The 26,899-nt window shown below is 50.7% G+C and overlaps 1 protein-coding gene and 1 pseudogene across 4 annotated transcripts in view; one reads left to right on the top strand and one right to left on the bottom strand.

Annotated features, from left to right (window-relative positions):
• Positions 1-12,101: 12,101 nt before the first annotated feature.
• LOC144176865 (serine/threonine-protein phosphatase 2B catalytic subunit 2-like) overlaps positions 12,102-26,899 on the bottom strand; it is a 64,755-nt gene continuing 49,957 nt past the window's right edge. For all 4 annotated transcript variants that reach the window (XM_077705237.1, XM_077705238.1, XM_077705239.1 and 1 more), the window contains 2 exons: positions 25,958-26,055; positions 12,102-14,878 (listed from right to left, as the gene is read on the bottom strand). In XM_077705237.1, the coding sequence (XP_077561363.1) occupies positions 14,712-14,878; positions 25,958-26,055 (265 nt within the window). In that variant the 3' untranslated portion in view covers positions 12,102-14,711. The remainder of the gene's footprint in view (positions 14,879-25,957; positions 26,056-26,899) is intronic.
• On the top strand, positions 16,966-25,256 carry LOC144176911 (E3 SUMO-protein ligase KIAA1586-like; annotated as a pseudogene).

The following is a 26,899-nucleotide window of genomic DNA, read 5'->3' as shown; positions in this document are numbered from 1 at the left end:
TTTTTTTCACTTCACCCACCATCGTCATCAGAAAAAAAATCGCGCCAATCCACCCCGTGAATGTGGTTGGAAAGCAAAGCTGTAAACGGCACCCATAAGGATTACGCATGCGACGTCAGTTTAATTCACTCACATCGCCCTACAAATAGTAAAACCAGAGAGAAGTGTAATGCACTTAACCACGCCATTTATTACTTCAAAGAGATATTCTTGGTTAGGTTGAATCAATGCATGATGCATGAACGGTGTTTGGTTGAGTTGTATTGGTGTAGCACAAGAGTGGAATCTTTTTTTATAAAATTAAAGTAAGCTCCAACCCGGTGTTAGACGATCTGACTTCTCCGTCTCTGCGCCGCGGACGGAGGCGACGAGATTTCCGGCAGAGAAGGAGGAGAAGGAGGAAGAAATACTTCTGTTCAGATTTCTGAACGGGCCAGAGTGCAGCCCCGGGGAGTGATTCCTTGTTCTGTGTGGCCCATATGCAGTCCGAGCAGCCTGTGTTCTGTCCACCCGCTGAAGCTGGGTAGGTAGAGAGGGCCTGGACAGCAGCATCTCCCATTGCTCTTGTTGGGTAGTTGACGGAAAGAGAGGAGGGTGCTCAGGGCTAATGTCGCACACCCCGATTACGGGGTGGAGTGTTCCTACTTCTGAGCAAAATTTACATTCAGCGTCGTAGCGATTCGGATGCATGAAGTGAAGACGCGTAGGCTGTGGGAAGGAGCCCGTATGGTATGAGTCGTAGGGTAGTTTGTTGTTCTCTGGAAAGGTCAGGGTAAGGCGAAGGTACGGTCTGTCTAAGAAGGCGATAATGCTGGGTTATCTCCCTGAACGTGACAAGCGGGTGTCTGTCCTCGTGCAGCTCCATAGCACGGGAGGTAAAAGCGCAAGCTTGGTGGGTGGGCGTATTTGTTACCCTCCATTGAAGCGTGAGGGGGTGTCCAGATGAGCTGAACGGAACAGTTTGGGGAGTGGTTTTTTAGCACGCGCAGTGCAGGTCAGGACACACAACCCCACTGGTACTTCCAGTACGCTTGCTGGAAATCGGTGACTACCCTCCGAACCGTTGAGTGAGAGCCAAAGTGATGGCTGCCTCTTCTGCTGCCGTCATTTCTTGGGTCCTAAGCGAGGTACACGCAAGGAGGTTGGTTCTGGAGGTAGCCACGATGATGGCGTATTGCTGCCCTCGATATTTGGAGCGTCTGTGTAGATAACCGCATGATCCCGACCGACGGTCGTGTTTAGCGCTTGAGCCCGTGCTTTTGGGTGACCCTCGTCATGTGAGGGGTTCATATTTCTAAGCAAAGGGAGCATCCTTAGTTTTAGTCACCAAGACTGTGGGAGTACGTCAAGCGGAGTGACATTCTGGGCTGCCCAGCCAATCTGGTGAAGCATGCGGTTACCCACCGCAGTTCTGAGTCGGACCTTCTGGTTTGAGAGATGGCCTTCTCTCAGCTCTTCCACCGTGTTGTGGAGCCCCGTGCTCAGCAGCCTCTCTGTGGACACACTCATGAGAAGACCAATGGCCTGCTTCACCGCCTTTCTAATCATTATATAAAGCATCTCTTTGTCTTCCTTGTCGAGAAGACATGGGGTTGACGTAAGTGACTCTAGAGAGGACAAAAGCTTCAATTAATCGAAAGGTACCAGATTCCTTTAGGTCGCTTCTTGGTGGCAACTCGCGTGATCATGTGTATGATTTGATCAATGCTGTTTTTGAGGCGCTGCAAGGAGACGTCACTCTTGGTGTTAGCCACGAGATGTAGGCCCAGGCTCTTGATGCTGGGGCTTGGAGTGATGGCCTGGCCATCAAGGAGTATTTGAATGTATTCCTTGATTTGGCGTGAGGGCGGACGACAAGGAGCTCTGATTTTTTACGTGAACACTGGAGGCCACAGGCTTTAGCACATTGGCGTACTAGAAGTGAGATGCCATGCATTGGTGTGAGCTTCCTTTAATTTTTGTAACTATTAGCACACGAGGAAGGTGCGCACAGGGCCGCTAGATGGGCGTGAGTGGTCGTGTGACGCTTTCACGTGGCATTCAGAGGGAACGCAGGGGATAAACCCGTAGATGTGCTTGGTGAGTACACCACCTGTCTTCCCTGTCTTCGCGTGGGCTCGTAGCTAAATCGGTAAGACAACGGGCTCTGGCTTTGTTAGTCTAGTAGTTCCCGGTTCGATTCCCGGCGGTGCCAGTAAATTCTTTTATTTGTTCGCTGGAGTTTTCTGGTGACACCAACGGTCGCGAAAGAATCCGGGGGGTAGAGGTAAAAAGCTTTGCTTTAAAAGTCGGCTTTCCTGCAGGGCATTTTGGGTGGACTACAGATACATCAGGGACAGGCTGGACACTTCACTTTCGTAAATGAAACTGTACCAAGTACAGTATGTGCGTGAAGCTTAAGCATTGTACATGAGCCAAGCCAGTGAGGAGTGGTTATAGGTTAAATCCTCGTCAAGAAAGATCGCAAAAAGTTCAATGTGAATCACTAAGCTTGCAAACTTGTCAGATCTAAACTTGACACTTTATTGTACCAGTCTTTCATGCTTAGCTGAGGAATGGTGGACAGATGGGGGCAACAACTGGCAGAAAGGGCCATTAGCATGCAGTTTATTTGTCTATGTAACTATTTTAAAAAAGTACTGGTATGAAATTTTCGTGCTGCATTTTCCCCATTGCAATGGGTGACTACCAGTCCAGGAATCAGAATGGAATATTAGATGGTCGACCGCAGGGTAAATAATTATTTTGAGCCTTGTTTATTCGTGTCACTTTCGGATTCGACAAGACGAACACCAAGGCGGCTGCCATGAGAGGGTGGCACTCTTGATGTTACTGTTCTCATTGCATCATGGTCAGACTGGACACGCACGCTAGAGTGAGCGAACACGCCCAGGCTGGCCGTGGTTGCACGGGTCTGGGCCACACGATATCAGTCCCAAAACTGTGGCATTATACACAAGGCAGTGCAGAGTGCACCATCAACAGCCAGTGTGTTGGATAAGTCACTGGAGCCCTAATGTCGGCAGTTTGGGGCGAACTGCATGGCGAGGCACTCCACGTGTCTTGCTTATGGCAGTGTGGAAAGGGTGTTCATTCAGAGCTTTCTCGTGCATGCAAAGATTAAAATTGATTTAGAATATGTTATACTGAATGGTTGCTACTAAAATCTTCATCTACAAAGGAAACTTTTTGCAAAGTTATCTCAGCTTTGATATTTCGTGTCAGTACTCCTTTAAGTTGAGCCTAATGATGCTGTGATCGTTTATAGTGGTGCTACTCCTTAAAGGGAAGGTGAAGCGGTTTTAGAATTAAAAGAAAAGTCGACTAGCAGCAAGTACACATTGAATAGTTCATGTGTACGAAATATTTTCGCAATACATGCAATAGAAGCGGCGCAATGAGCAAACAAAAGTGGCCCGATGCCCCGCCCCCATCTCGCCGCGCGATGCCGGAAGACCCAACGTTTATAGAACCAAGGTCAGTTTTAAAACTCTCCGCCTCCGCCATACCAGCAATACGGCGCCCGAGCGACCCACAGAGCCAGGTGGCGTCGCCGTCGCAACCGGCCCCCTTCAGCCGCTGGGGAAGCCCGAGCGAAAGCAGCGCGGGCCGCATCTGTACTGTCGTTGCGAGCGTTATCGCGAAATATGCCGATCACCGTGTTTATAACCTTTTATTTACGCTTGTAAGTGGTAAGTCTAGCCACATGTCCCCGGAGCTACGGCGCTCAATCAGCGACAACCATTGCGCAGTAGCCGCTTGCATTTCAAAGGCCGCGCGGCTTTGTGGCTGCACTTCCGCGTTCGTTTAGAGCATCGTCTGCCATTTCACATTACATAATTTACGTTTCTTGTTGAGGCGGATGCATATTCTAACCCTCTAGGCAGGAAATGTGGCTGGTGCGTTATGCAGAGACATTAGTGAAGGCTGGCAAACATTGTCATCATTTCGTTAAAAAAGCTTTATCGGTTGAATAAAAGAACCAAAAAGTGGATATTTTTTTTAGTTTCAAGGTAAGAAGATATTTTCACAGGATATCCCTCTTGGCGAAAAAAATAGGATGTCAAGTATATATCAGCTTCGCGTGGTGATGGGGCCGAGAAGGGAATCAAGAGGAAGACGACGATCGCAGTGCGTCCGGCACAAACCGTATCTATGTGTCTCCGCTGCAGTGCCTAGTAGCTCTGTAAATAGTGCAAATACCGCTATTATAATCTCCTCTACTTCGTGTCATTCCTTCGTGCCGGTAAATGGGATCATAGTAACTGTATTTACGCTATTGACAGAGCTTCTAGGTACTGCAGCGGAGACAGCAGCTGACCGAAATAGTTACTTCTTCCCCGATTGAAACACTTTTAAACGAAAAGAAGCTATCCCTCTATTTTCTGAACAACAACAACAACAAAAAAAAAACAACAACATGACTTCTATTGTAATCTCTGCCAAAATTCTTTCGCCAGCTCGCCAATGGAAAACGAACTCCTTCAATGTCTCTCAACGAAGGTTTACTGCTCGCTGCCAGCACGTCTAAATTTGCAGCAGTTTCTTCGGCTGCACCGCTAGCGCTTGTTTTGGCTTTCTGTGCAGACGAGGTCTGTGCAACAATCTGCATGTTTCGGCGTGGAAATTTCTTTCTATTTGCCGGCGGTTTCAATAGGTAAGGAAGCAGGTTTGGAAATATTTCCGGGACGGCTCCTTCGACGAGGCTCCACTTTCCTCACTCAGTTTCTACTTTTCACTGTTAATGAAGTGGGTGTAGCTCTTTGCTATGTCCTCAGGGTAAAAATTCACGCCACACGCGCGATTTGGCTGAGAGGTTTCGGTCGAGACACGCATTGGCACGGTACCATATATCTACACGAAGGCCGAAGTAACTTGCAGTGCGAGAAAAGCGCCTTGCCTTTGAGTTTGGTTTCCCCTGTAACAAACCGTGCAACCGGGAACACAACAGGCCGGCATAGTGCTCGCCTAACCATCTACAACCGGAGTGCGCACGCACGCACGCGCACGCACGCGCGGAGACGCTAGCCGCACAACGGCAGGTGTATCCCTCAGAACGTGCTGACCTCAGCCACCCGGTGCTCCGCGCGGGAGCCGGGTGCGACTGCAGCGCCATCAATGCGGCATGGTGCGGCGGCGCCGGGAAACACTTCGAAGTTTTACAACTGACCTTGGTTCTATAAACGTTGGGAAGACCGAAGAGCGCGGGCGAAAACCGGCTGAAAAACGTCATACCTGGACTTCCGGCCGGATCGGCCGCCTCGGCCATGCTCTTTTAGCCGTGTTTCCTTGTGAATGATACTTGTTGTTGTTGTGGTTAATAGCACTCATTTGTACAATTTTCGTGTTCAAAAAGTATGCACGAACGCCAAACGAGGCATACGTTATCATGCCGTATTCCTAAGCAGAATAATGCCACGCCGGGATGCTTGATAACATACGGAAGCGACAGCCGAGGTGGCTGTGCTGGATGACAGAGAATATACTACACTACGTGAAATACTTTGTAAACCGTTCCGATGCGGTTTTTTTTTTTTTTTTTTTTTTTTTGATGCGACGGACGTGAATGTTCACATTAGATCCTAGATTTAGGAAGGATGGGGAATACTGCTGTACTTTGGCCGGGGATACTTCGTTCCATTCCAGAAACCAAGTCACATTTGTTCAGGAAATACTTGTTTCGTTAAACGCGTGGGTTTTCTTTCCCTATGGGCTCAGGACAGTGTTCAAAAAAACAATTTTTTGGCGAAACTAAAACAAGGGGCCAATCCTGGTAGAAGTTCTCTCCCGGCTAAGAGGTAAACAGTATTCCTACAAAGTAAAAGAACCAAGACAACCAGATTACTTATTTTGCAAGTATACATGTCACGATAAGGTGATGTTTGTCTGGAATTAAAAAAAAAAACACCACTCCGAACCACCACCGTGCCATAATTTGTGTTGACTGCGGGGGCCTAATTTTTTTGCCCAAGATTCCGTCTGGCTGCATATTATAACCTGGCAAGCACTTGTTGTCACTGAACCTCAAGTGTGCTCCAGTGATAGTTGGTGATATATATAATGATGATACTAAAAAAAATAGGAGCGAAGAGTAAATATACGGCCTCTGTCCGACTAGCGCGGTAAATGCTTAAATCTAGAAATGCTGAAACAGGCCAACGATTCAGTATCATAAACGTTTGGTGATTGTTACCTAAAGTAACGTAACTACAACGTAACTGCCTTGTCCGACTGGTCTGTTAATTATAACGAGGTGGCCGTAATATTGTAGCAGAATGCGCAACGCACAAATGAAAATCAAGCCCTACTACAGCCAATAATGCTGACCAGGCACTAGTATGCTGCAGTGTCTTCAGAATAAATGCATGTGAAGCAGTAGGACGCCACTCATCGAAGTGCAGCTAGCAATCGCGGAGGCGCCGTAGCGCCGCTGCCGAAATGGCGCGCGCGTGTGGGTCCGTGTACGGGGATGAGTAACGGGGCTGGGGTGGGCGACAACGAACAAAGGAAATGCGGAAGCAGAGTCTGCTTGTTGGTTTATGCGTGTACCAGCAAGATGTGTCTCGCATATACGTTTACAGCGCATGAACGCTATTTTTTCGCGCAGTGCACGTACATGCTTTTCGCTGGTAGATTGTTTATAAAACGCCCATTAATCTTCGGCATAAATGGTTTTGTGTATAATAAGAAACAGGTAAGGCAGTACCTAATATTAGCATAAGGTATAAAATCCCTCTATGCTGGTTGCCTAATTCAAAAATATTTTGATGGAACCCACTAGTCGACGTCATAGTCACTGCTTTGGGGTTCTCTGTCGTGTAAAGCAAATTTAAGCTCCAATATAATTGAACCAATAGCACGGGAAATTATAAAACAAACTTGCAGTCATGTGCGAAAATTAAACTGCAAGCTAAATTGCCGCAAAGGCAACCGTGCGATCGTTCGCAATGCTTCCGACAACCCGCGCGGCCGAAGGGTGTCCTCCTTTGACGTCATGACGGGCGCAACCAATCAGGGGCGTCAAAAGACGAAAAGCGCGCGTCTTTCAAACGGGGCCGCGCTTTTTGCAAGATAAATGTCACTTGGACTCATGTACGATAAATTTCAATGTGATATTCGGAATCAGTGCGCAAGAAACTATATAACTGTTAATCTAACTCAATTTTTTTGGAAAGCGCTTCAGCTTCCCTTTAAAGGGGCACTGACACAAAAATTTTGCATCTTTTTTTTTTGCGATAAGTCGCTAGTGACCTACTTATCACCTGTACAAACCTCATTTGCTTCAGCGTGCGGCGGTTGTTTAATAAGAAGCATTTTCAATGCGGCCAGTCGCAGTTTCGGTTTCAGCGGGTGCCGCGAACCGATGGATTTTATGTAAACAAAGCTGACCACGTGACCGTCGGAGGGATATCACAGAGCAGAGCTGCCGTAGCACTGTCGAATCCGCATCGCCGGCAGTTTCTGCGAATGCCCCCACGTAGTGATCACGTGAGCCGCTTAATTGATTGATTCTTGATTGATTCTGGGGTTTAACGCGCCGACGCAACGCAGGCGATGAGGCGCGCCGTAGTGGAGGGCTCCGGATTAATTTTGACCACCTGGGGATCTTTATCGTGCGCCGAAATCTCGTACACACGGGCGTTTTTGCTTTTCGCCTCCATCAGAAAAGCGGCCGCCGCGGCCGGAAATCGAACCCGCGACCTCGGCTCAGCAGCGCAACGCCTTAGCCACTGAGCCACCGCGGCGGGTGTGAGCCGCTTAATTAAAAAGCGACCGTGGACGTGACGCAGGCGTTGCCAGTGCAAATGCTACCGCGGCTAAAGAACGACGCGCGACGCTCGAGACAGTGGTGGCAAGACGCGCGCTGGGAGCAGCCGGCCGGTCTGCCTACAGGTCCGGCTACAGATGTGTTCGGCTTAGCACTGCGGCGGATATTCGATTGCCGCTCTCGTAAGCGGTGAAGATGACAATTTTTAATGCAACCCGCCATTGCATCATTAACTCCTTTCTCATAAGCTGCCACTTGGGTACAATTTCGTGCAGCGGTAACAAGCCATCACTCGAGCTACCTGCGCCGGCCCGAGCCACTTCGCGGCCGTGGCCGCCGCCTGCACAGCGACCGTGGGGCTCGCTCAGTGGGCTTTTCGTGTCCTCCGGCGCGTTTTCGCGTCCAATGTAAATAACAAGTAATAGAAACAGAGTGCCTGGAATCGCTGTAGAACTTTGGTCGCGGCCAGCCGCCCGATGAGCCGACGAAATCACAGCGCCTCCGCCGCCAACGATCGGGTCGTTCATTCTCGAGACACGGCCGCTGGATGAGAGGCGCACTGACCTTGCGTGCGCTCTCATCCAGCGGCCGTGCTCGAGAGCAGAAGCTCCGCCCTCCGGCCCTCCGATTGGAGCGGCGAGCCGGCGAAAAGCGCCGGCAGTGCGGAAGCGGCAAACACAAACTCGTGACGTGTTTGGATGTTGTTTATTTACACAATAACCTCGGGATGTCGATTGCGCGTGGTTCTCTGCTGGCTGCTCGGTTGCGTTTCGCACACTTTAAAATTGACTTTAAATATGTTCTAGGCTGTATTCGCCGCTGATATTTTGCAGATGATGTATACGTGTTCACACGTAGTTATCTCGCCTTCAAAATTTAAAACAACTTCCTTTAATTTTTAATTGAACTCTGTGAAACTTGTCAGCCTTGCTGCCTTTTTCCTACTGATTTCAAATACGGCATTATTGCAGCAGGCCAATGAGTTCCCGAGATATTTAGAGACAATTAGCCACTTCTGTAGGAACAATAGACAAAACAGCTTAGTCATAAAACTGTAATCTTTATATTTTCCAATACTATGAACCCTGCTTTGTGCAAGAAGAAAATCAGTTTTCTGATGCACCACTTGGAACTAATTTTACAGCTCATTAAACTTTGGTTGCACCATTGGCAAGGAACCTTTTCGAAAGCCCATTTCAAACACCAAAGTTTAACTAGCTGTAAAATTAGTTCCAATAGGTGCATCATAAAACTGATTAATAGATAGTGGAGCTACGTACGAAAATAGTGGAGCTACGTACGAAAATATCGAATTGGAAAACTAATTAATCGTAAGGCCTTTTTATTATCATGTGAATGCCAAAACTGTTATTTTTGTTATCCCCGACTCGGCTTTACGCACAAGTGTAGAGCCACGGCAAAAGTTGCGCAAAGCGAGGTGACAGCAGTCGTCGCACCCCACCAGCCGTCCCATTTCATTCCCCAACGTACACATTCACTACCGTAATTTGAGTAATGTTGGTATGTTCAGCCGCCCCCCTCTACGAAATAAATTTCACTTCAGATAAATGAGCCATTATTACTAGCGTGAAATAATAGCCCGTCCCGCTACTGGACACTGCTTACATTTTGCGGCGATGTAGCCTGCGCCGCTGCTCCTGCAGCGTCGATCGCCCTATTCCCGCCGCTCGCAAGCTCGTTGTGAAAGGCAGCAATAACTCAGCGTTTTATAACACCGCAATGAGTTCGAAATTTCACTTCAAGCACGCGCTGGCCTCACACTCAAAGCCGAAACACGGCGTATTCGCGGGCGCCGTGTTGTTTTTGATGAACTCCCGTCTTTCGAGTCCCGCAACAGATCAAAAGACTAAATGTAAACCCAGCTACCCCCATAACTAAAACCAAGGTAGACATCGGCGAAGAGCACTTCGCCCGGCGGCCACGTTTTCACACATTCACCGCACCAAGATGGCGGCGCCCAGTAATTCGTTCCGGAGATTCGACGCTCCAAAAAGTGTCGTTTTTTCATCAACTTGTACAAGTGGTTCGACGCCTCAGTACACATAAGCATTTTTTCTACACGACTTTTTGCAATGGGAAAACTGTAAAAACAATATAACATGTGCAACCCGACATTGTGACTTTCGAAAAAAACTATCTCGGGGACAATTTTATGCCGGTTTTTTTATTGAATGATCTATCTCGGGGACAATTTTATGCTGGTTTTTTATTGAATGATCAAACACCATCACATCGGGGATGCTGGAAAATAATGCCGTCAGTAAGCATTCCCCAACTGAAACTGACGGGAGCATTAAAATCCTTGGCTCCCAGTCTGTTTTGGAGCAGTTTGGCGCAACTTTCAAGCTTTTGGAGCAGCCTGGCCCAGGAAAACAAATTTGTATCAAATCTGCGCAATATGCGCAGCTGTCTCACCCCTGCCATTTGGTCATTTGAATTTTGAATGTGAGGCTCAGAAAATATATGTAGTGCTTGAACAGTTTTCAAAATGGTATTTCTTTTTGACTTTTCACTGACAGAGGTCTCAACGAGCATCTGGATGCACCCAAGTTTGTGCTGGGTACCTCTGATATCTGTTGTCTTTTATGGCTGTGAAGCTGGGAATTAATAAAACAAAAAACCGTCTCCTTTTGGTATATTCCTTTTACATAGTGCAGGAACGTGGAAATAATTTGGAGGACAATAACAACGAACTGCCAGGTAGCCAACATTCACAACCATTTCGAGTTGTATTTCTCAAGCTCAAAAGTTATAATTCATTATTGAACGAGGAACATTTTAAAGGTCTTCACAAGAAGACATGGTTGAAGATTGATATGCTACACTACAGGTTCACTTACAACAGCAGGTTCTCAAAATTTTGCATTATTTAATACTGGCCTTCACCTCTGCTCTTGAAGCCTGTAAGTTAGAAGCATTCTAATGCACTTGCGTTACATCGATTACTACAAAGGGCTAGTGTCAGCGATCAAGCATGACGCAACACTTTGTTTACTAGAACCCCTAAAGCTACGCTACCATATACTGCCAATAAATGTGCATTTTGGAATGACCTGGGCCCGTTTGCCCGTACGCATAAGTTCCCGGTTATGAATAAGATGCCAATAAGTTGAAGTCGGCCACGGCAAATAAGCCGGTTGCCAGAAAACACGACGGAAACGCTACCCTAACCGACCATTTGTAAAAGTTTCAGGCAAATGACTAATTACCTAGACGTCGCTAAAGTCATAGTTGAGAACTTAGAACTTATTCCCACACTTATCGCGCTTATCGCGTTCGGGCAAACGGGCCCAGATCTGGAAACTGACTTGAAGGGGCAATATCTCATCCTACCTTTTCTTGTTTGAAAGTGGCACACTGCACAAGTAAAACTGCTATTGCGATTACTGTTCTCCCCAGCCGGTACACGCGTGCGCTTCTAGGAAATCTTACAGCTCTGCACGGAATTTTTGATTTTCTCACCGTTCTTGAAAGAAGTAAACTACACAACGGATAGGTAATTCAGTGTCCGAGAAATAATGAAGACTACGTCCTCCAAATCTGATGATTGGTTGGTTCGGCACAGCAGTAATATTAGGGCCACACAGAGGAGAAAGAAATGTTGAAGTTTGCAAGAATAAACGAAGCAGCGCAGGACAAACTCGGGGAGATTCCATGAACACGGTCAGGAAAGCACGCTCCGCATTCATAAAAAAATATCGTCAAGGAAGACACCCGTCAAAACTGAAATAATTACAAAAGGAAGCGTCAGTTCCAGCAGTTTTTTGCGTCGTCTGCTGCTAGACGCCGGCACTCGGCTTCTTGCAGGGAATTCCCTAGCAGGCGACACGCGAGGCCACAAGCCTGCTCACTGCAATAACAAATTCCGTAAATGTCCCCAACTTTTGCCCCCAAATGACAGGGATTTCAGGAGCCAATCAAAACGTGGAATATTTTCCTCCTTTTAGCCGCATGCGCAAGCTGGGCTAGTTGGAAAAAAATATTGATGATGATCATGAGGATTAATGCGCCAACTATAGGGACCATACGCCGACGCTTCGCAGGCGATGAGGCACGCCGTAATGGAGGGCTCCAATTTTTGACCACCTGGAGATGTTTAATGTGCGCCGAAATCTTGAGCAACCACCAGACGGGCTCACCCGTGTACACATCTCCAACCTACCCTCTTCGGAGGCTGCTCTGTACAGCACAGCCCCGAAAGACCAACAACGGCTGATCGAGCGGCCCTGCCAGATACGTCAACCATTGGAGTCCTGGACTACCCACCCCACTCATCGAGGCTGCTCTTCCACCACCACCACCAGCACACAACTCGTAGTTCCAGCTTTTATTCAACACAAATCAGTCTTTTTTTTTTTTTTGACAACAGATACAATTTTCTTGTGTGTGTGTACAACTATTGCACAACAGATGGGTTATTTAACGCCCGCATAAATGCGCCTGTCTTCCACAGTTCCACCGAAAACAATCAGGCCACTTCTTTGTAGGGAATTAAAAGGAGAAAAAAAGCCTATAGAGAGAGATGTTACAGTCGAAGAGCAAATTCTCAAAAAAGGCGCGCTTTTCTTGCGTCAGCAGTGAGTGCACCAAACGCGTGCCAGGCCCCTCCTCCCCTCCGTGCCGCCCTGGTGACAACAGGCATGGACTACCAGCACACTCGCACTGCACCTTCTTTCACAGTGAGACCCACCACCCTTCCTCCCCCAGATCAGGTGGGAGGGAGGGTGCTTTGGCCTGCACGCTGACACAACGGCTTCCCCAGGGTTAGTTTAGGAGCGGCAGAAAGCAAAAACCCTCGCATGCAGCAGTCTCATGGTGAACTATGTATGCTGGACAGAGCATGCTGTTACGCCATGCTTACAAAAAAAAAAAAAAATTTCCTTTCAGCACAACCAGTCTTTACACCAACACCATGTGTCCCTGGAAGCAGCCAATTACAACAGCTCACGGGCCAAGCCAGGGAGCCCAAGGGTGCTTTTGTGAGGGCGCCTGAAGTGACTGGCTCGGCAGCTCGGATGGCCACACATTCCATCACCTGTGCTTGCCTACACAAGTGTCTGCGATATCCACTTCAAGATGGCTAATATAAACACACAGTGTGAAGCAGTAACAGCATGCGCAAATATTTTGCGCTACAAGCATGCCGGCGCACACAAATCTGACTACAACTAAGTCGAGAAAATGCTCCCACTTGCCTGGGACGCCATATCTCCAGATTTTCCACACAAAATCCTACCATGTCAAAAGGTGCAGGAATTTTCAACACTTTTGCACAGCTTGCACAAATACAACCACCGCCTGCAGCCTTCAGTTGACACCACTTAAATCTGCCGCCTGCACAGTGTGACAAATGTGCAGACTGTGCTAAGTTGGTGGGCTCACAGCCCACTACTCGTGCGACAACAGCCTTGCAACTTTTAGTACGCAGTTATTTGCGAGTCCCACTAGAGCTAACCAAGATGTCGTGGTCATGTGCCCCGCTGAACTTCCAAAAACTGTCTCAAATTGTCAGTCCCACGGGCACAACAATACCGGCTGCTAGCCGACTCGGGGCCACCACAAGCCAGGCACGTTATGTTGGCAGCCCGCCAGTCTGTGTGCGACAACTGCTTGGCAGGGATGCGACGGGGGCTTCAAAGGGGGGGGACCTCGGCAGCACACCAGCGGAGGGGAGTCGAGACGTGGCAGAGACGAACAGGCCCTTGTAGTGCGCATCAGAGGGAACAAGACGGCCACAACAGAAACAACAACAAAAGCCACATCATCAGTCCTTTCGAGGATGAGGAAGGGGGGGCGAGAAAAACAAAGCATTTGCACGTGCAGTATGTATAATATGTATATGAATATTATATGTAATTATATATATATATATATATATTAGTTCCTCTTTCACAAAATTGCCACCAGCCATTGGGAATGGATGCGCGTGAGAGGTCAAATACAGGGTGGCGGTGGAGGCGCTTTATATATATATACATATACACATATTCATATATATATATACACGCACATATATATATTTATATATGTATATATACACATATATATAGACACATATACAGGGATGTGTGAAACAAACGGCATGCTGAAGAATGCGAGAAATACGACGAAGAAAACAATCGCGTTGAGAGAGAACACTGAAGGGCAATTTCCCGCATGAAAATTGCATTGTCGCCAACTGGCAGGCGGCCTGCTGCTTCAGTTATGTACACTCGTGTATGTATAGCAGTAATAGGAAGAGTCGTCCCCAAATATCGCCCAGCGCTTGCGGGCTGCCGGCACCCACTGGCGCTGCAGCAGCCCTCCCTGGCCGTCGGAGCAGCCGGCGGCAGCGTGCGCGAGTCGCGAGAGAAGGGCCTGCGCTCCGACGACGCCAGTCCCACCTCGCTAGTCGTCCTCCCCTTTAAGAACTGGCGATCCCATCGCGCGCGTTCACACACACACACACACACACACACACACACACACACACATACACACACGCGCGCAGTTTGCAAGCTGAACACGGAGGGGCGGTCACAGCGAGGGAGAGGAGGCTTTAGCCTGTCTCGCGTACACAGTAAGAGAGGGGGATAATCGGGGGTGCAGTGCAGCGCGCTGTCTCCCAACATTCCACGCGCGCGCTGCCAGTGTGTGATGCAGCCAGACAGAATGTAAACTCAAACAATCGACCGGAACAACAATGAAGGGTTCGCCGCCCCCCCCCCCAGCAGGATTTGGACATGAGTGCCTTGCGGAGAGCCGTGGGGACAGGGGAACCTCTCGGGGAGGGCAGAAACCAAACAGCAGCCGCCGCTGCAACTCGCCGGCTGGCAATAACTTAGCGGGAGGAGAGTGCGCACAGAAGAGGTGGCGGGGGAGGGGGCAGGCCAGGAGGAGGAGAAGGCATGTCCCCACGGCGGGAGGCGGGGGGGCCCCCGCTTCAGGAGCCGGCTGAGTTGCTGCCGCCGTGCTCCTCCTGCGGCGAGGAGGGCCCTCCGTGCGGCAGGGGCGCATCCTTGCGCGGAGGCATGCGCTCGTTGATCTTGTCCAGCCCCTTGGCCTCCTCGAAGCTGGTGATCTTGTGGTGCGGCGAGAAGCCCGCCAGTGCTGCAAGGGAGGAGGGGGATAGCACCCGGAGGTTGCGTTACACACGCCAGTGCAGCTACTACAGGCACACAAGTGACATGGGTCAAAGCTGGCTAGACCTCTGGGGCTTGCAAGCATAAACACACCCCGCAACAAGCTTCCTTGCCAACAGCCCAACCTCCGCACTAGCCCACTGCAGCATAAGCAGGGGATTAGCCAAAAAGCTTGATTGATTGATTGTGGGGTTTAACGCGCCGACGCAACGCAGGCGATGAGGCGCGCCGTAGTGGAGGGCTCCGGATTAATTTTGACCACCTGGGGATCTTTATCGTGCGCCGAAATCTCGTACACACGGGCGTTTTTGCTTTTCGCCTCCATCAGAAAAGCGGCCGCCGCGGCCGGGAATCGAACCCGCGACCTCGTGCTCAGCAGCGCAACGCCTTAGCCACTGAGCTACCGCGGCGGGTATTAGCCAAAAAGCTACATATGGCCATCCCAACTTCGATGGCATCTCTCCACTTCAAAAGCCTCCCCCACCAACTCTGTTTAACCCATCATGTGAGGAAGGATGTGCGAATTCAAAGCAAATCCACATTACCACATTAAAATGTCATCTGTTTCGAAACACACTTCATAAAGTGTGGGAGAATAAACTTTACTTTTTCAGCATGGCATGAAGGCTCCCTGCACGGCTTGGCACAACAGCGCCGCTAAGTTTAGAGGGCGCGCATTGAGGCACCCTAGCTTGGTTAAGGGGGGACACTGGTCTTGAAAACATTTTGTTATTTTTGAACCAATCTCCTTGAAATTTCCACATTAAGGGTGTTTTAACATCCTGAGCACAAATATGCAGTCAGTTTTCATCTATATATTCTAAGTTCCGAGTTTTGAAAGATGCTATGTCATTCCATTTCGGGCAATTTTTTAATTATCTGCTTATGATATACTTGAATAATTCTTGTTCCTTTGTGCTCTTGAAGGACCAGGGAGTGCAACTATACCACAGCAGTAATTTTATCACTGTTTTTGCAAGTGCTCTGAACTTATCAAATGTCAGGTCATCAATTACCAATGTTTTCGTAAAACAAAATGAATAAAAAATTGTACTAGTACAAAGAAATTTCATATTTTTCTGGTTTTATTGCACTGTTCAGTTCTTAAGCTTTCAAATGCAGCAAGAATGACGCAAATCTGACCAGTACATCCCAAGATATTGCACCCGCCAGTTGACCTCATGGGGAAAAAACTGGTTTTGAGAAAACAAGGCACAAAGTTCGGAAATGCAGGGGAAAATGGCCATTTAGCCAACTTCAAATGGTGACAGCTTTGTAAATACTTATGGTACAGCTATAATATTTTGCAGTTACATTCTTTGGGACCTGTTGTCTGCAAATAAAATTAATACAGAAAATTGATTTTTTGGCAAATTTTTGGTCCTGAAGCCAAGACATACAGTCTCGAAGTCAACGCAAGCACCGAGGCGCCAATCGAAAAAAATGACCGAAAAAAAAAAAAAAAAAAGCCGATGCAGCAGTTTTTTTTTTTTTTTTCGACAAAAGTTGTAGAAATAGCGTCTAGGTCTGCTGACGAGGTGCGACAGCTTGCTGTGGCAGCCAGTTCGAGTGCGGCGGATGTCACCAACACATCTCTAAACGTTGCTGAAGTGTCAACCAACGAAGCAGCACAGCAGCATGTCGCGACACCCGGCGTGAATGCAGCCGACGTTGCCTCCACATCATCGTTGAAATGACCCTACCACTTCGGGACGCGGCACGATGTTTCTTCCAGCCAAGCGGAGGCTGGTGATGGCAACAAGCTTTGCAAGCTGTGTAAAAAGTACGACAAAAGACCATTTGACAAGTACGTGTGGATAGTAGAACCCTGTAAAAGGATTCAGCTGGAAAACGTTCGCAAACATGAAAATTGCTACCCGCACCGCGACGCAGTAGTGCTGGTGGCGCTCGGCAACGAGGCTGCGTCGCCTTTGGAGGCGACGCAATCTCCAGTTTCACGTGGTGCAATGCAAAAAGCATTCGCCAGCCTGTACTACCTATGCAAACATAGGATAGCGCACACGACGAACTACGAGCCACTTCTGGACTTACTGACGTTTCTGGGGCTGAATGTAAAAGACCAAATTGCAGCGGGAAAGAACGCGACCTATTACAGCCAGCGAGCTATCAAAGAGATGGTGACCTGCCTGTCGAGTGTCATTGAGGACAATATTTTGCAGGAGCTGAAGCAAAGCGAACATTCTTCTCTAACGTTCGACGAGACAATTGACTGCACTACAGTAGAGCAGTTAGTTATCCACTGCCGTTACATTTTCGATGGAAACTTGCAGGTGATGATTGATGTGCTGGGCAGCCTAGACCAACAGTTGAATGAAGAAAAAGTGATTTCTCTTAATGCAGCCAATGTTGCAGGAGCAGTGGAAGATTTTATAGTAAAGAAAGGCTTGGCCTTTGACCGCCTTAGTGTCATTGGAACTGATGGTGCCCCCATAAGGACAGGAAGGAAAGGGGGAGCCGTGAAGCTGCTAACAGACAGGCAGAGGGCAGCAAAGGCTCCACAATGTACTCAAGCTGCAGGAGTACACTGTGGGGCTCACAAGCTTAACCTGGCAGCAAACCATGCTGCAAAAGAAGTTCCGTACATTGGTAAGTTCAAGGACCTGCTGCAGCACCTGTACAGTTTTTATGCATCTAGTCCAGTCCGCACTGCTGGATTGAGTGCTGTGCAGAAAGTACAAGATACACAAGGAGGAGGAGGAGGAAAGATTGTCAGGAACCGCGGGGTCGCAGCGCAGCGCCACTGAAAGAGTACCAGCATGGCAGGCTTTCGGGATCGAACTGCCCATGCCGTGCTGACGCACCAAGCATGCGCCGCTCATTTCTTTATTCTCATCTTTCATAGCTGGCACCAAGGCACCGGCTAAGAGCGCCAACCAGAGGGCGCTACAGGGCCCCCCGCCCAGACGGAATGTCGAACGTCACGCGATGGCTAGGCAAGTTGGCGTTTGTTTTGTGGGCGAGCAGTGGAGTGTTTAGGCCTGCGATGTCTGTGCGGAGTTCGTTGGGTGGCGTCTCGAGGTAGGCCGGTTTGAGGCGGTCCAACGAGATGACTTCTTCGCGGCCATTCAACAGGATGGTGGCGGACTTCTGCGTCTTGTTAAGGACACGGTACAGCCCATCGTAGAAGGGGGTAAGAGGCGCCTTTACAGTGTCGTGCCTGAGGAAAACGTCTGTCGAAGACGCCAGGTCGGGATGCACAAAGATGCAGTGGTCAGAAGATCGAGGTTGGACCGGTCGCAGGTGCTGCAGGCAGTCCTGCAGGCATTGGAGGTACTCAAGCGGCTGGGGCGAGGAGGCCGTAGGGACAGACAAATCACCAGGAAGCCGCAGGGGTGCGCCGTAGACAAGTTCAGCAGTTGAACAGCCGAGGTCGCGACGAAGGACGGCACACACGCCAAGAAGCACTACAGGAAGGTGATTCACCCAGTGCTCTCTAGGGTCGCAGTGAGAGCACTTTTTAGCTGGCGATGGAGCCGTTGAACGATGCCGTTGGCACAGGGATGGTATGCCGTGGTGCGGCAGTGTTTAGTGCCAAGCAAGCGGCTGAGGGAAGTGAACAGAGTACACTCAAACTGCCTGCCTCGATCCGTGGTAACAATGCCAGGGCAGCCAAAACGGCAAACCCATGTCGAAACGAAGGCTTTTGCGACCATTTCTGCCGTGATGCCCGGAATTGGTACGGCTTTGGGCCAACGGGTGAAGCGGTCAATAATTGTGAGAATGTACAAGCAGTCACAGGAGGGAGGAAATGGTCCGACCAAATCAAGATGGACGTGGTCAAAGCGACAGCTAGGTGGCAAAAAAGGCTGCGTGGGGGTCTTCGTGTGGCGGGTCACCTTGGCTGTCTGACAAGTGAGGCACGAACGGGCCCACTGGCGGACATCAGTGTTGATGCTCGGCCAGACGTATCGCTGTGTAATGAGGCGCTGCGTGGCTGTGTAATGAGGCGCTGCGTAATGAGATGTCGTGGAGCGAGTGAAACACAGCACGACAAAAGGCAGCCGGAACAAAGGGTCGAGGCGCCGCCGCTGACATGTCACACCACAGTGAGCCAGGCACAAACGGATGAGGCACAAGTTGTAGACGGAGGGAACCCGGGTGGTCCCGCAGTGCTTGCAGCTCAGGGTCTTAAATTTGCGCCTGAGCTAGGCGTTCCCAGTCTACAGCAGATGCAGCATTGCCGATGGAGGTAATGCGTGAAAGCGTGTCAGCAGCCTCGTTGTTGGTACCTTTGATGTGCCGAATGTCCGTCGTGAATTCCGAAATACAGGCGAGCTGACGGAGTTCCCGTGCGACGTACTTGGAGGAGTTCGTACGGAAAACGTGCGCCAGAGGCTTACGGTCCGTAAGAACGTGAAAGAACTGGCCCTCCAAAAAGTGCCGGAAGTGCTGGATGGTGGCGTAAATGGCGAGCAGCTCACGACCAAAAACGCTGTAGCGCGTCTCGGCAGGTTGGAGCTTCCGAGAGAAGAAACCCAGCGGGTGCCACTCGGAGTCGATTCTCTGCTGGAGAACAGCGCTGATTTCAACGCTGGATGCATCCACCATGATATGAGTGGGGACGTCGGTTCTCGGGTGGATGACAAGCACCGAATCGGTGACGGCTTGTTTGGCAGCGTTGAAAGCGGCTTGAGCTTCGGGAGACCAGGAAATCGCCGATGAGGAGCTCTTGGTTGTGCGAAGAAGCTGTCAGTGGATGCAGAAGCTCGGTGCAGTGGGGTATAAAGCGTCGTGAGAAATTCACCAGGCCCAGGAACTCACGAAGCTGGCGGAGGCTGGTAGGTTCAGGGAAGTCCTTCATGGCTTGAACGTGAGAGGGTAAAGGGGTATTCACACGACGGAGCGTTTCAGCGGAGAAATCCGAGGGAGGTCGTGACGTCACCGCAGGCGGACCTCCGCTCGGCTAGCTCCTTCGCTCACACGGAGGATGCGACTTTCGGACGGACATCACTGTTTGCAGCCGCCTATCTCGAAAGCATAGCTGCCGTAGCACCGCCGATTCCGCGACGGCGGCAATTTCTGTTAAGCGCATACGTACTGATCTTGTCAACCGACCAAAAATTGGTCGTCGACGCGATGCAGGTGCTGCCGCGCGGAGAGAACGGCGCGCGACGTAGTAGCAGCCGACCGGCCCACCTACAGGCCCGCATACTGATGTTAGGCTTAACACTGCGGCGAATATTCGATCGCCGCTCTGGCAAGCGGCTCAGGTGACGATTTTTAAAGCAACTTTCCATCACATCATTACCCCTTTCTCGTATACGCAGCTTTGTTTGCGCCTTGGGGAGCAATAACAAGCTGTCGCTCGAGCTACCGGCGCCGGCCTGCGCCACTTCGCAGCCGCGGCCGCCGCTCGCCAAGCGCCCGTGCTGGTGGTATACGCGGCTCCCTCAGTGCGCCTGTCATGTGCGCCACGCATTTTCGCGTCCAATGTATTAAGAAGCGATAAAAATAAAGTGCCTGCAACCGCTCTAGAACTTCAGTCGCGGCCAGCTGCCCGACGAGCAGACGAAATCCAGCCGCCTCCGCCGCGGAGCGTCTGAGGGTTTGTAGCTCGCGAGCAGAAGCTCCGATCTCCCATCGGAGGCGGTGCGCCGGAGAGAAACCGTGACGTAGGGGTCACGTGGTGCGCACTCCTAGGAGCGAAACGGCGGATTTCTCTCTCGTGTGAATACCCCTTAAAGGGCGAAGTCCCTGCGCCGAGATGTGATGGCCCAGGAACTCGAGCTCGGAAGTCCCGAAGACGCATTTCTGGGCTTTGACAACCAGGCCAAATTGTTGAAGGCATTCAAAGAGTTCTCGGAGGTGACGCGCGTGATCTTGTGGAGTAGGACTTGCGACTAGGATGTTGTCGATGTACGCAAATATAGCCGGAAGGCCGCGCGTCACCTCGGCAATGAACCATTGAAATGTTTGGGCAGCGTTGCGTAGCCCAAAGGGCGTGCGCACATACTCAAACAAACCGAAGGGTGTAGTGATGGCCGTCTTCGGGATATCAGCAGGCTCGACGGGATTTGGTGATACGCTTTGACAAGGACCACTTTGCTGAAGATTGTGCACCCTTCCAAGTGGCTTGTGAAATCCTGGATGTGGGGTAGGGGATAGCTGTCGTGGACAGTCTGAGCGTTGAGCACCTGGTAATCGCTGCACGGATGCCAGTCTCCATTTTTCGTAGGAACCATATGCAGTGGAGACGCGTGGTTGCTGGACGATGGGCGGATAATACCGAGTTCCAGCATGTGCTCAAATTCACGTTTAGCAGTCGCCAGACGCTCACCGAAGAGGCGGCGCGGCCGAGCTGCGACTGGTGGACCACGCGTAACGATGTGGTGGGTAACGCTGTGCTTGGGCAGCTGCTTTAAGTTGCAGGGTCTCGTAACCTCAGGGAAGTCTTCGAGGATTCTTGCGTACGGGCATGAGGGAAGCAGCGTGCGGATGCCAGTTGGAGCGACAGTAGACAGTACGCCCAGGATGGAAAGGTGCGTCTTGCTGTCAATCAGGCGATGGTGACGCATGCTGACATCTAGGTCCAAGTGGGTGAGGAAATCGGAGCCGAGGATGGGCTGATTGACGTCGGCTACTACAAAGACCCACCGGAAGGCGTGCCGCAAACCAAGGTCGAGAGTGAGGGACCGCAGACCATACGTGGTGATAGAGGTAGAGTTCGCTGCACGAAGCGTAGGTTCAGGCGACTTAGAAATACGCTCATCCTTGGTGGCCGGTAATACACTGACCTTAGCACCCGTGTCTACAAGGAAGCGCAAACCAGAAATGCGATCCGTGATCAGGAAAAGGCGGCCAGGTTGGAAGGCAGGTCACTTGCCGCCATCAGTGATCTCGCGGCGCGTTTCCCGACCAGCTGCATGGGGAAGTGCAGTGACGGGCGTGGTGCTGGAAAGTGCGATGGTACCAGCAGATAGACGAGCTTCGAGGGCTGCGCGAGCAAGAACCACCCTGGGAAGACGAACGACGGCTAGGACGTGGGGAGCAGCCGCATTGACGATCAGAAGACGCCCGAAGCGCTTCAATGGAAGCGCAGAGTTGATCGATCCGAGTCTCTAAGCGGGAAACGGCCGATGACTCTGCTGTCGAAGCCAGGGTGGCGACTGAGGGAGAAGTCGCGTTGTGAACTCTATCAGCAAGCTCGGCGGCGCTGTCGAGGGTCAACTCCCCTGCAGCAGCCAAAACGATGCGAGTGGACTGTGGCAAGCGCTGCAGAAACAGCTCCTTTAAAAGCGCACCGTTCGAGTCCACGTTGCTCGCGCCCACGAGCTGTCGCATGGTGTTGGGCAGCTGGGAGGGGCGGCGATCTCCAAGCTCTTCCGTGGGTGAGCAGGTGCCGGAGGCGCACGCTCTCGGACGCCGTGGTTCGGTCCAGAATACTCTGCTTGAGCCGCTGGTACGGAGCATCGCCCAAAGGTGCACCGATGACGTCTGCCACTTCATTAGCCACCTCAGGAGGCAGGTTGCAAAGCAAATGGCGATACCGAGTAGTCTCCAAGATGACGCGGTGCAGATCGAAGACGGCTTCGACCTGGGCGAACCAAACCTGCGGGTTCTTGCGCACGAAGGTGGGCAGACGGAGCTTTATGACTGCGACGTCCGGCGGCCGCGAGGAAGCGTCAGGCAAAAGAGGGCCCGAGGACGCAAGGTTGCTGGGGTCGGTCATGTCTTAGTCCAGAGTCACCACTATCAGGAACCACGGGGTCGCAGCGCAGCACCACTGAAAGAGTACCAACGTGGCAGGCTTTCGGAATCGAACTGCCCGTGCCGTGCTGACGCACCAACACGCGCCGCTCGTTTCTTTATTCTCGTCTTTCATAGCCGGCGCCGGCTAAGAGTGCCAACCAGAGGGCGCTACATTGGATCATCTGCCACACGCTGGCTTAGTGTAGGAAGATCGTGTGCAGCCGTTCAGAACAATCTTTCCTCCATACTGGTCAGTCTGTCAAGAGAAGCAGAGGAGCGGAGCGACATTAAAGGCACATTCCCACTGGCGATGCGCCTCGTCGCGCGACTAAAAGCGACGTCGCAAAGCGACGAGCCGGCCGTCGCTTTTCGGCGTTTTGCGACGGCGGAGCCGATCGCTCTCGGTCCGAATTCCCTCGTCGCGCGACGGCCCCGCAAAACCGGTAAGCCAATCATGGCCGCAGAGTAGGCTGACGTAGCCGGAAACGAAACGTTTCTTTACATCCGGTATGCAAACGCTGCGGGCGGGCGAGGACGAGCCGCCACCGCCGCTGGCTCACTCGGCTGGCTCGGCCAGGCGGCCAGGCGCTTGGCCCGCTATCGCTGTGCCCGCCGGGGTCGGGCCGGCAAGCAACTTCCCGTGTGCATCGGTTCTTTGGTCAGTGGCTTCAGCGTGCGCGTGCACTAATCAACGAATAGCGTGGAACTCATCAGTGTGGAGAAGCGTGTATGGATTGTAAATAGAGCTAGGTGGACAGCGAGACGGTAGGTTGACTTGCAGCCTCTTCGTCTATCGGCGACTGGTAAACACGCGTAGAGTTCGGAGGCGTCAGAACGTTGAGCATGTGAAAAGAAGCGACATTTGTGGGCCGTGATGCGGGTGTTGTGGCGTGAAAGCAAGCGTGTGCATTTCTTCGTGCAATAATATGTTGAAAAGAGCCTTCGTGAGTTTGTTATTTTCTGCTCCTCCCGCAACCCGCAAATGCTTTCGGCATTGCTCCAGGTTAGTAGCATGTGTTTTAGTTTGATTTCTACCTGCTTTTGTCGCGTATTCTTTGACTTCGAATGGTTGACGCACCAACGAGGTCGTATGTACAAGTCGGGAAGCAGCTGCGCTGAACGCAGTCGCATCATCGCTCATCGCAAGTGCGAACACCACCTCAACGCCTCATCGCGCGACGCGCGCCGTCGCGTGACGAGACAAATCGCCAGTGGGAATGTGCCTTAAAGGGACCCAGAAAAGCCTTCTGTAAAAGTTACAAAAGGCCTGTATTGTCACGTAGCACCAATATAGCGATGCAATGCCGTTGGAATTATTGATCTACATTCAGTATTAGCTGCGCCAGAAGCAATTAAATGCACCTCTCCCCACTTGCCGATCGACTCCTCCTCCCTCTCTGCCTCCTTCAAAGCAGCTAGCTACATTCCTGCGCCTAGGCTCGCGTCAATCACTGCGGACCCGCCTTTGCCGCCTTTGCCGCCTTTGCCTCGGGATCGCGCAGGAAGGAGGAAGAGCAGCCGGAAGCCAATGGCAGTGACGCCGCCGGCGGCCGACCTTGCCGGCGATTGGGCGAATCAGGGGGCGCCTTCGCCGTTGCGTCAGCAGCGATCGCCGTTGCGTCACCCGCGGTCGCCGTTGCGTCACCCGCGGTCGGCTCGCTGCGGCGTCGCGCTCATCGGCTGAGAAAGGCGATCTTCAAAAATTGTTTACAAATTATCTGTACAACGTATGGGGCTCACATTTGGCTCAAAAATCCCCCGTTATGTGTTCTACCACCTGAATGCATTTGATTGCCACCTTCACAAAGCTTTTCAGGGTCCCTTTAAGGCTGCAGGCTTGCATAAATTTGTGTCCGACAAGAAGTTCATTGGCACTCTATTGATGATGTCTGAAGTGCTTCAATCCGTTGACAGGCTGTCCAAAGCGCTTGTCAAAGTCGCTGCATGTGGGTCTTTTACAAGGGCTGATTAAGTCCACAATCAAGACCCTGGAGTCACAAAAGAACATCCAGGCACAAGTTCAGGCCTTTTGTGAAGCCAATAGAATACCGTTCACACCCACACAGGAACATGAAGAGTGGCTAAGGGCTACAAAAAGCACATTCCTGGACAAGTTGACTGAAAACATCAGGGACAGATTTCAGGACGATGCCATACTGGCAGCCTTTTCTGTGTTGTTTGCCAAAGGCAGCTATGAACAGGCTGTGTCTGGCAATGGTGTGGAGATTGCAGACGCACTGGGAAAGCTCTGCTGCACACTGGGCAAGTCCTACACTTCTGACATGATGGAAGAGTGGCGAAGTTTTGCAAACATTGTGCTTGAATTTAAGAAGCTGCAAGAATTGGCAGATTCACAGTTTTTGCTGCATGTGGCTACAGGTATGAAGGAGTTGCTTCCTCTCTTGGCAAACATTGCTAGTGCACACCTGGTCCTGCCTCCACACACTGCAGACTGCGAAAGAGACTTCTCTTCTTTGAAGCTAATTAAAACACACTTGAGCAACCGCCTCAAGGAGGAGTCGCTCGATGCACTCATTCGTATTGCATGTGAAGAAGGACCTGAAGTCGAAGAATATCCCTATGACAAGGTAGTGGAAAACTGGGCCAAGCTAAAGAACAGGAGGCTGAAGGTGTAAACGAGTCACCAAATTAAAATAGATGTTTCTAGGTTTGACGGTACTGCTCGCTTCTCGTTCGTTTGGCTTGTATCTGCGTCAACTCTGAGTCAGCTGTGGAGAGCGGTTGTTTAGTGTGCAGAGTCTGATGCCCAGTTGCGGTGATGATGGCCATCAAAGGAGGCTTATCTGGTTTCCGACGGTCAGTGCGGGGAAGGCAGAGAGCAACTGCTCACTCACTGCTTGTTTCTGCTCAAAACAGTGTGCTTGTTCCCTATACAGCGAGCCTCCTCGCCAGGACTGTTTTAGCTCAGTGATGAAGCGCACTTATTGGAGCTTTATCTTTGCTGGTTTTCGTGAGCTTGTTTAGGAACAAGGCTGCAGCAAATGAATGTTCCGGGATCACATTATCACATGTTTAAAAGGAAGTTTCAGATAAGTGGGCATTACAGTTCACCAAAGCCTTTTACAAATTCAGCACAGTTTTTTTTTTACCTTCCATAACAAACTTCTCACCGGTTCTAGGTATGTGTCTGAGAAACAGCTAATGTGGCTTCACTTTTTGATGAACGAATTGTTCGGGGCATTACAACAAGAAACGAGTTTTTAGAAATTACCTTGGCACAACGGCTGGCCTGATTGTGCTTAAAAGCGTTGCACATTTTCCGGTCTGGTGAACATGCAGCTGACAGATGTGCACCACCACCACCACCAGCACTCACCGTTGCGCAGGGATGTCTTGCCCCCGGAGAGGGCTCCCAACGGCAGGGTCCCAGTGGGAGTGAGTCCTTTAAGCTGAAGAACGCTTTCGCTTTCTTCCCTGCACGTGGGGAGGGAGGGAGGGGGGGCAAGAGGTCAGCGGCACAGGCAACGCAGCACCTCACTAGCACAGAAGACGTGGCAGCGAAGGCAAGAAGCGAGGCAGGGGACTGCTTCCCTCTGCAAGACCCATGCACATACCTACCAGGATAGCATCAGAGAGAGAGAGAATTTGGTAGCAACAGAATAGAATAGTTCACTGTTTACCCGCATCTTTTAATTTAGTTGCAACAAAGCAGGAACTGGACTGCTCCATCCAAAACTACTATCACGCTACACCACTTCTCACTAGCTAAACCTTCGATGTGGCTGATGCCACCCTTTTCTTCAGGAAGTCCTGAGAATACGGTCAAGCGCAATGCAACAGATCAGGAACTGAACGGTTTTGTCAGAACTAGCAACAAGCTACACCACTGGTGACTTAATCTTCAACATGGCCGACACCACCCTTTTCAGGAAGTCCTTGGAAACTGTCGAGTGTTAGAATGTTGGCTCCTCCGACGCTTCGTCAAAAGAACGTGACCGAGGGTTGTCAGACATGGATGCTCAGAACTGGGTGCGATTTCTCTTTACTATGCTGAACTGCCTCTTGCATGCAGTGTTGTGCTGTGCGGTGTAGGCTACAGTAAGGTCACTGGAGGGCACTGCAGACTCCTGTCTGCGGGCATATGCACAAGGCGACGCGCTCCGGTGCAAGCTTTTTTTCGCTGTGCGCATGCAGCATTTCTCCCGACTTATGAAACCATACGCGTTAGTAAATGTCCAGCAAGTAGTTTAAATGTACACAAGTTACAGAGTTCATTTTTTGCTGATGCTTGTCTTGTCTGCTAGAGATGCGTCGTCTG

The sequence above is a fragment of the Haemaphysalis longicornis genome, unplaced genomic scaffold, assembly GCF_048455015.1.
Source record: "Haemaphysalis longicornis isolate Haplotype H1 unplaced genomic scaffold, Haemaphysalis longicornis Haplotype H1 scaffold_1, whole genome shotgun sequence".
NCBI lineage: Eukaryota > Metazoa > Arthropoda > Arachnida > Ixodida > Ixodidae > Haemaphysalis > Haemaphysalis longicornis.
The sequence above is the reverse complement of the archived record's forward strand: the minus strand, read 5'-3'. Positions and strand labels throughout refer to the sequence as shown.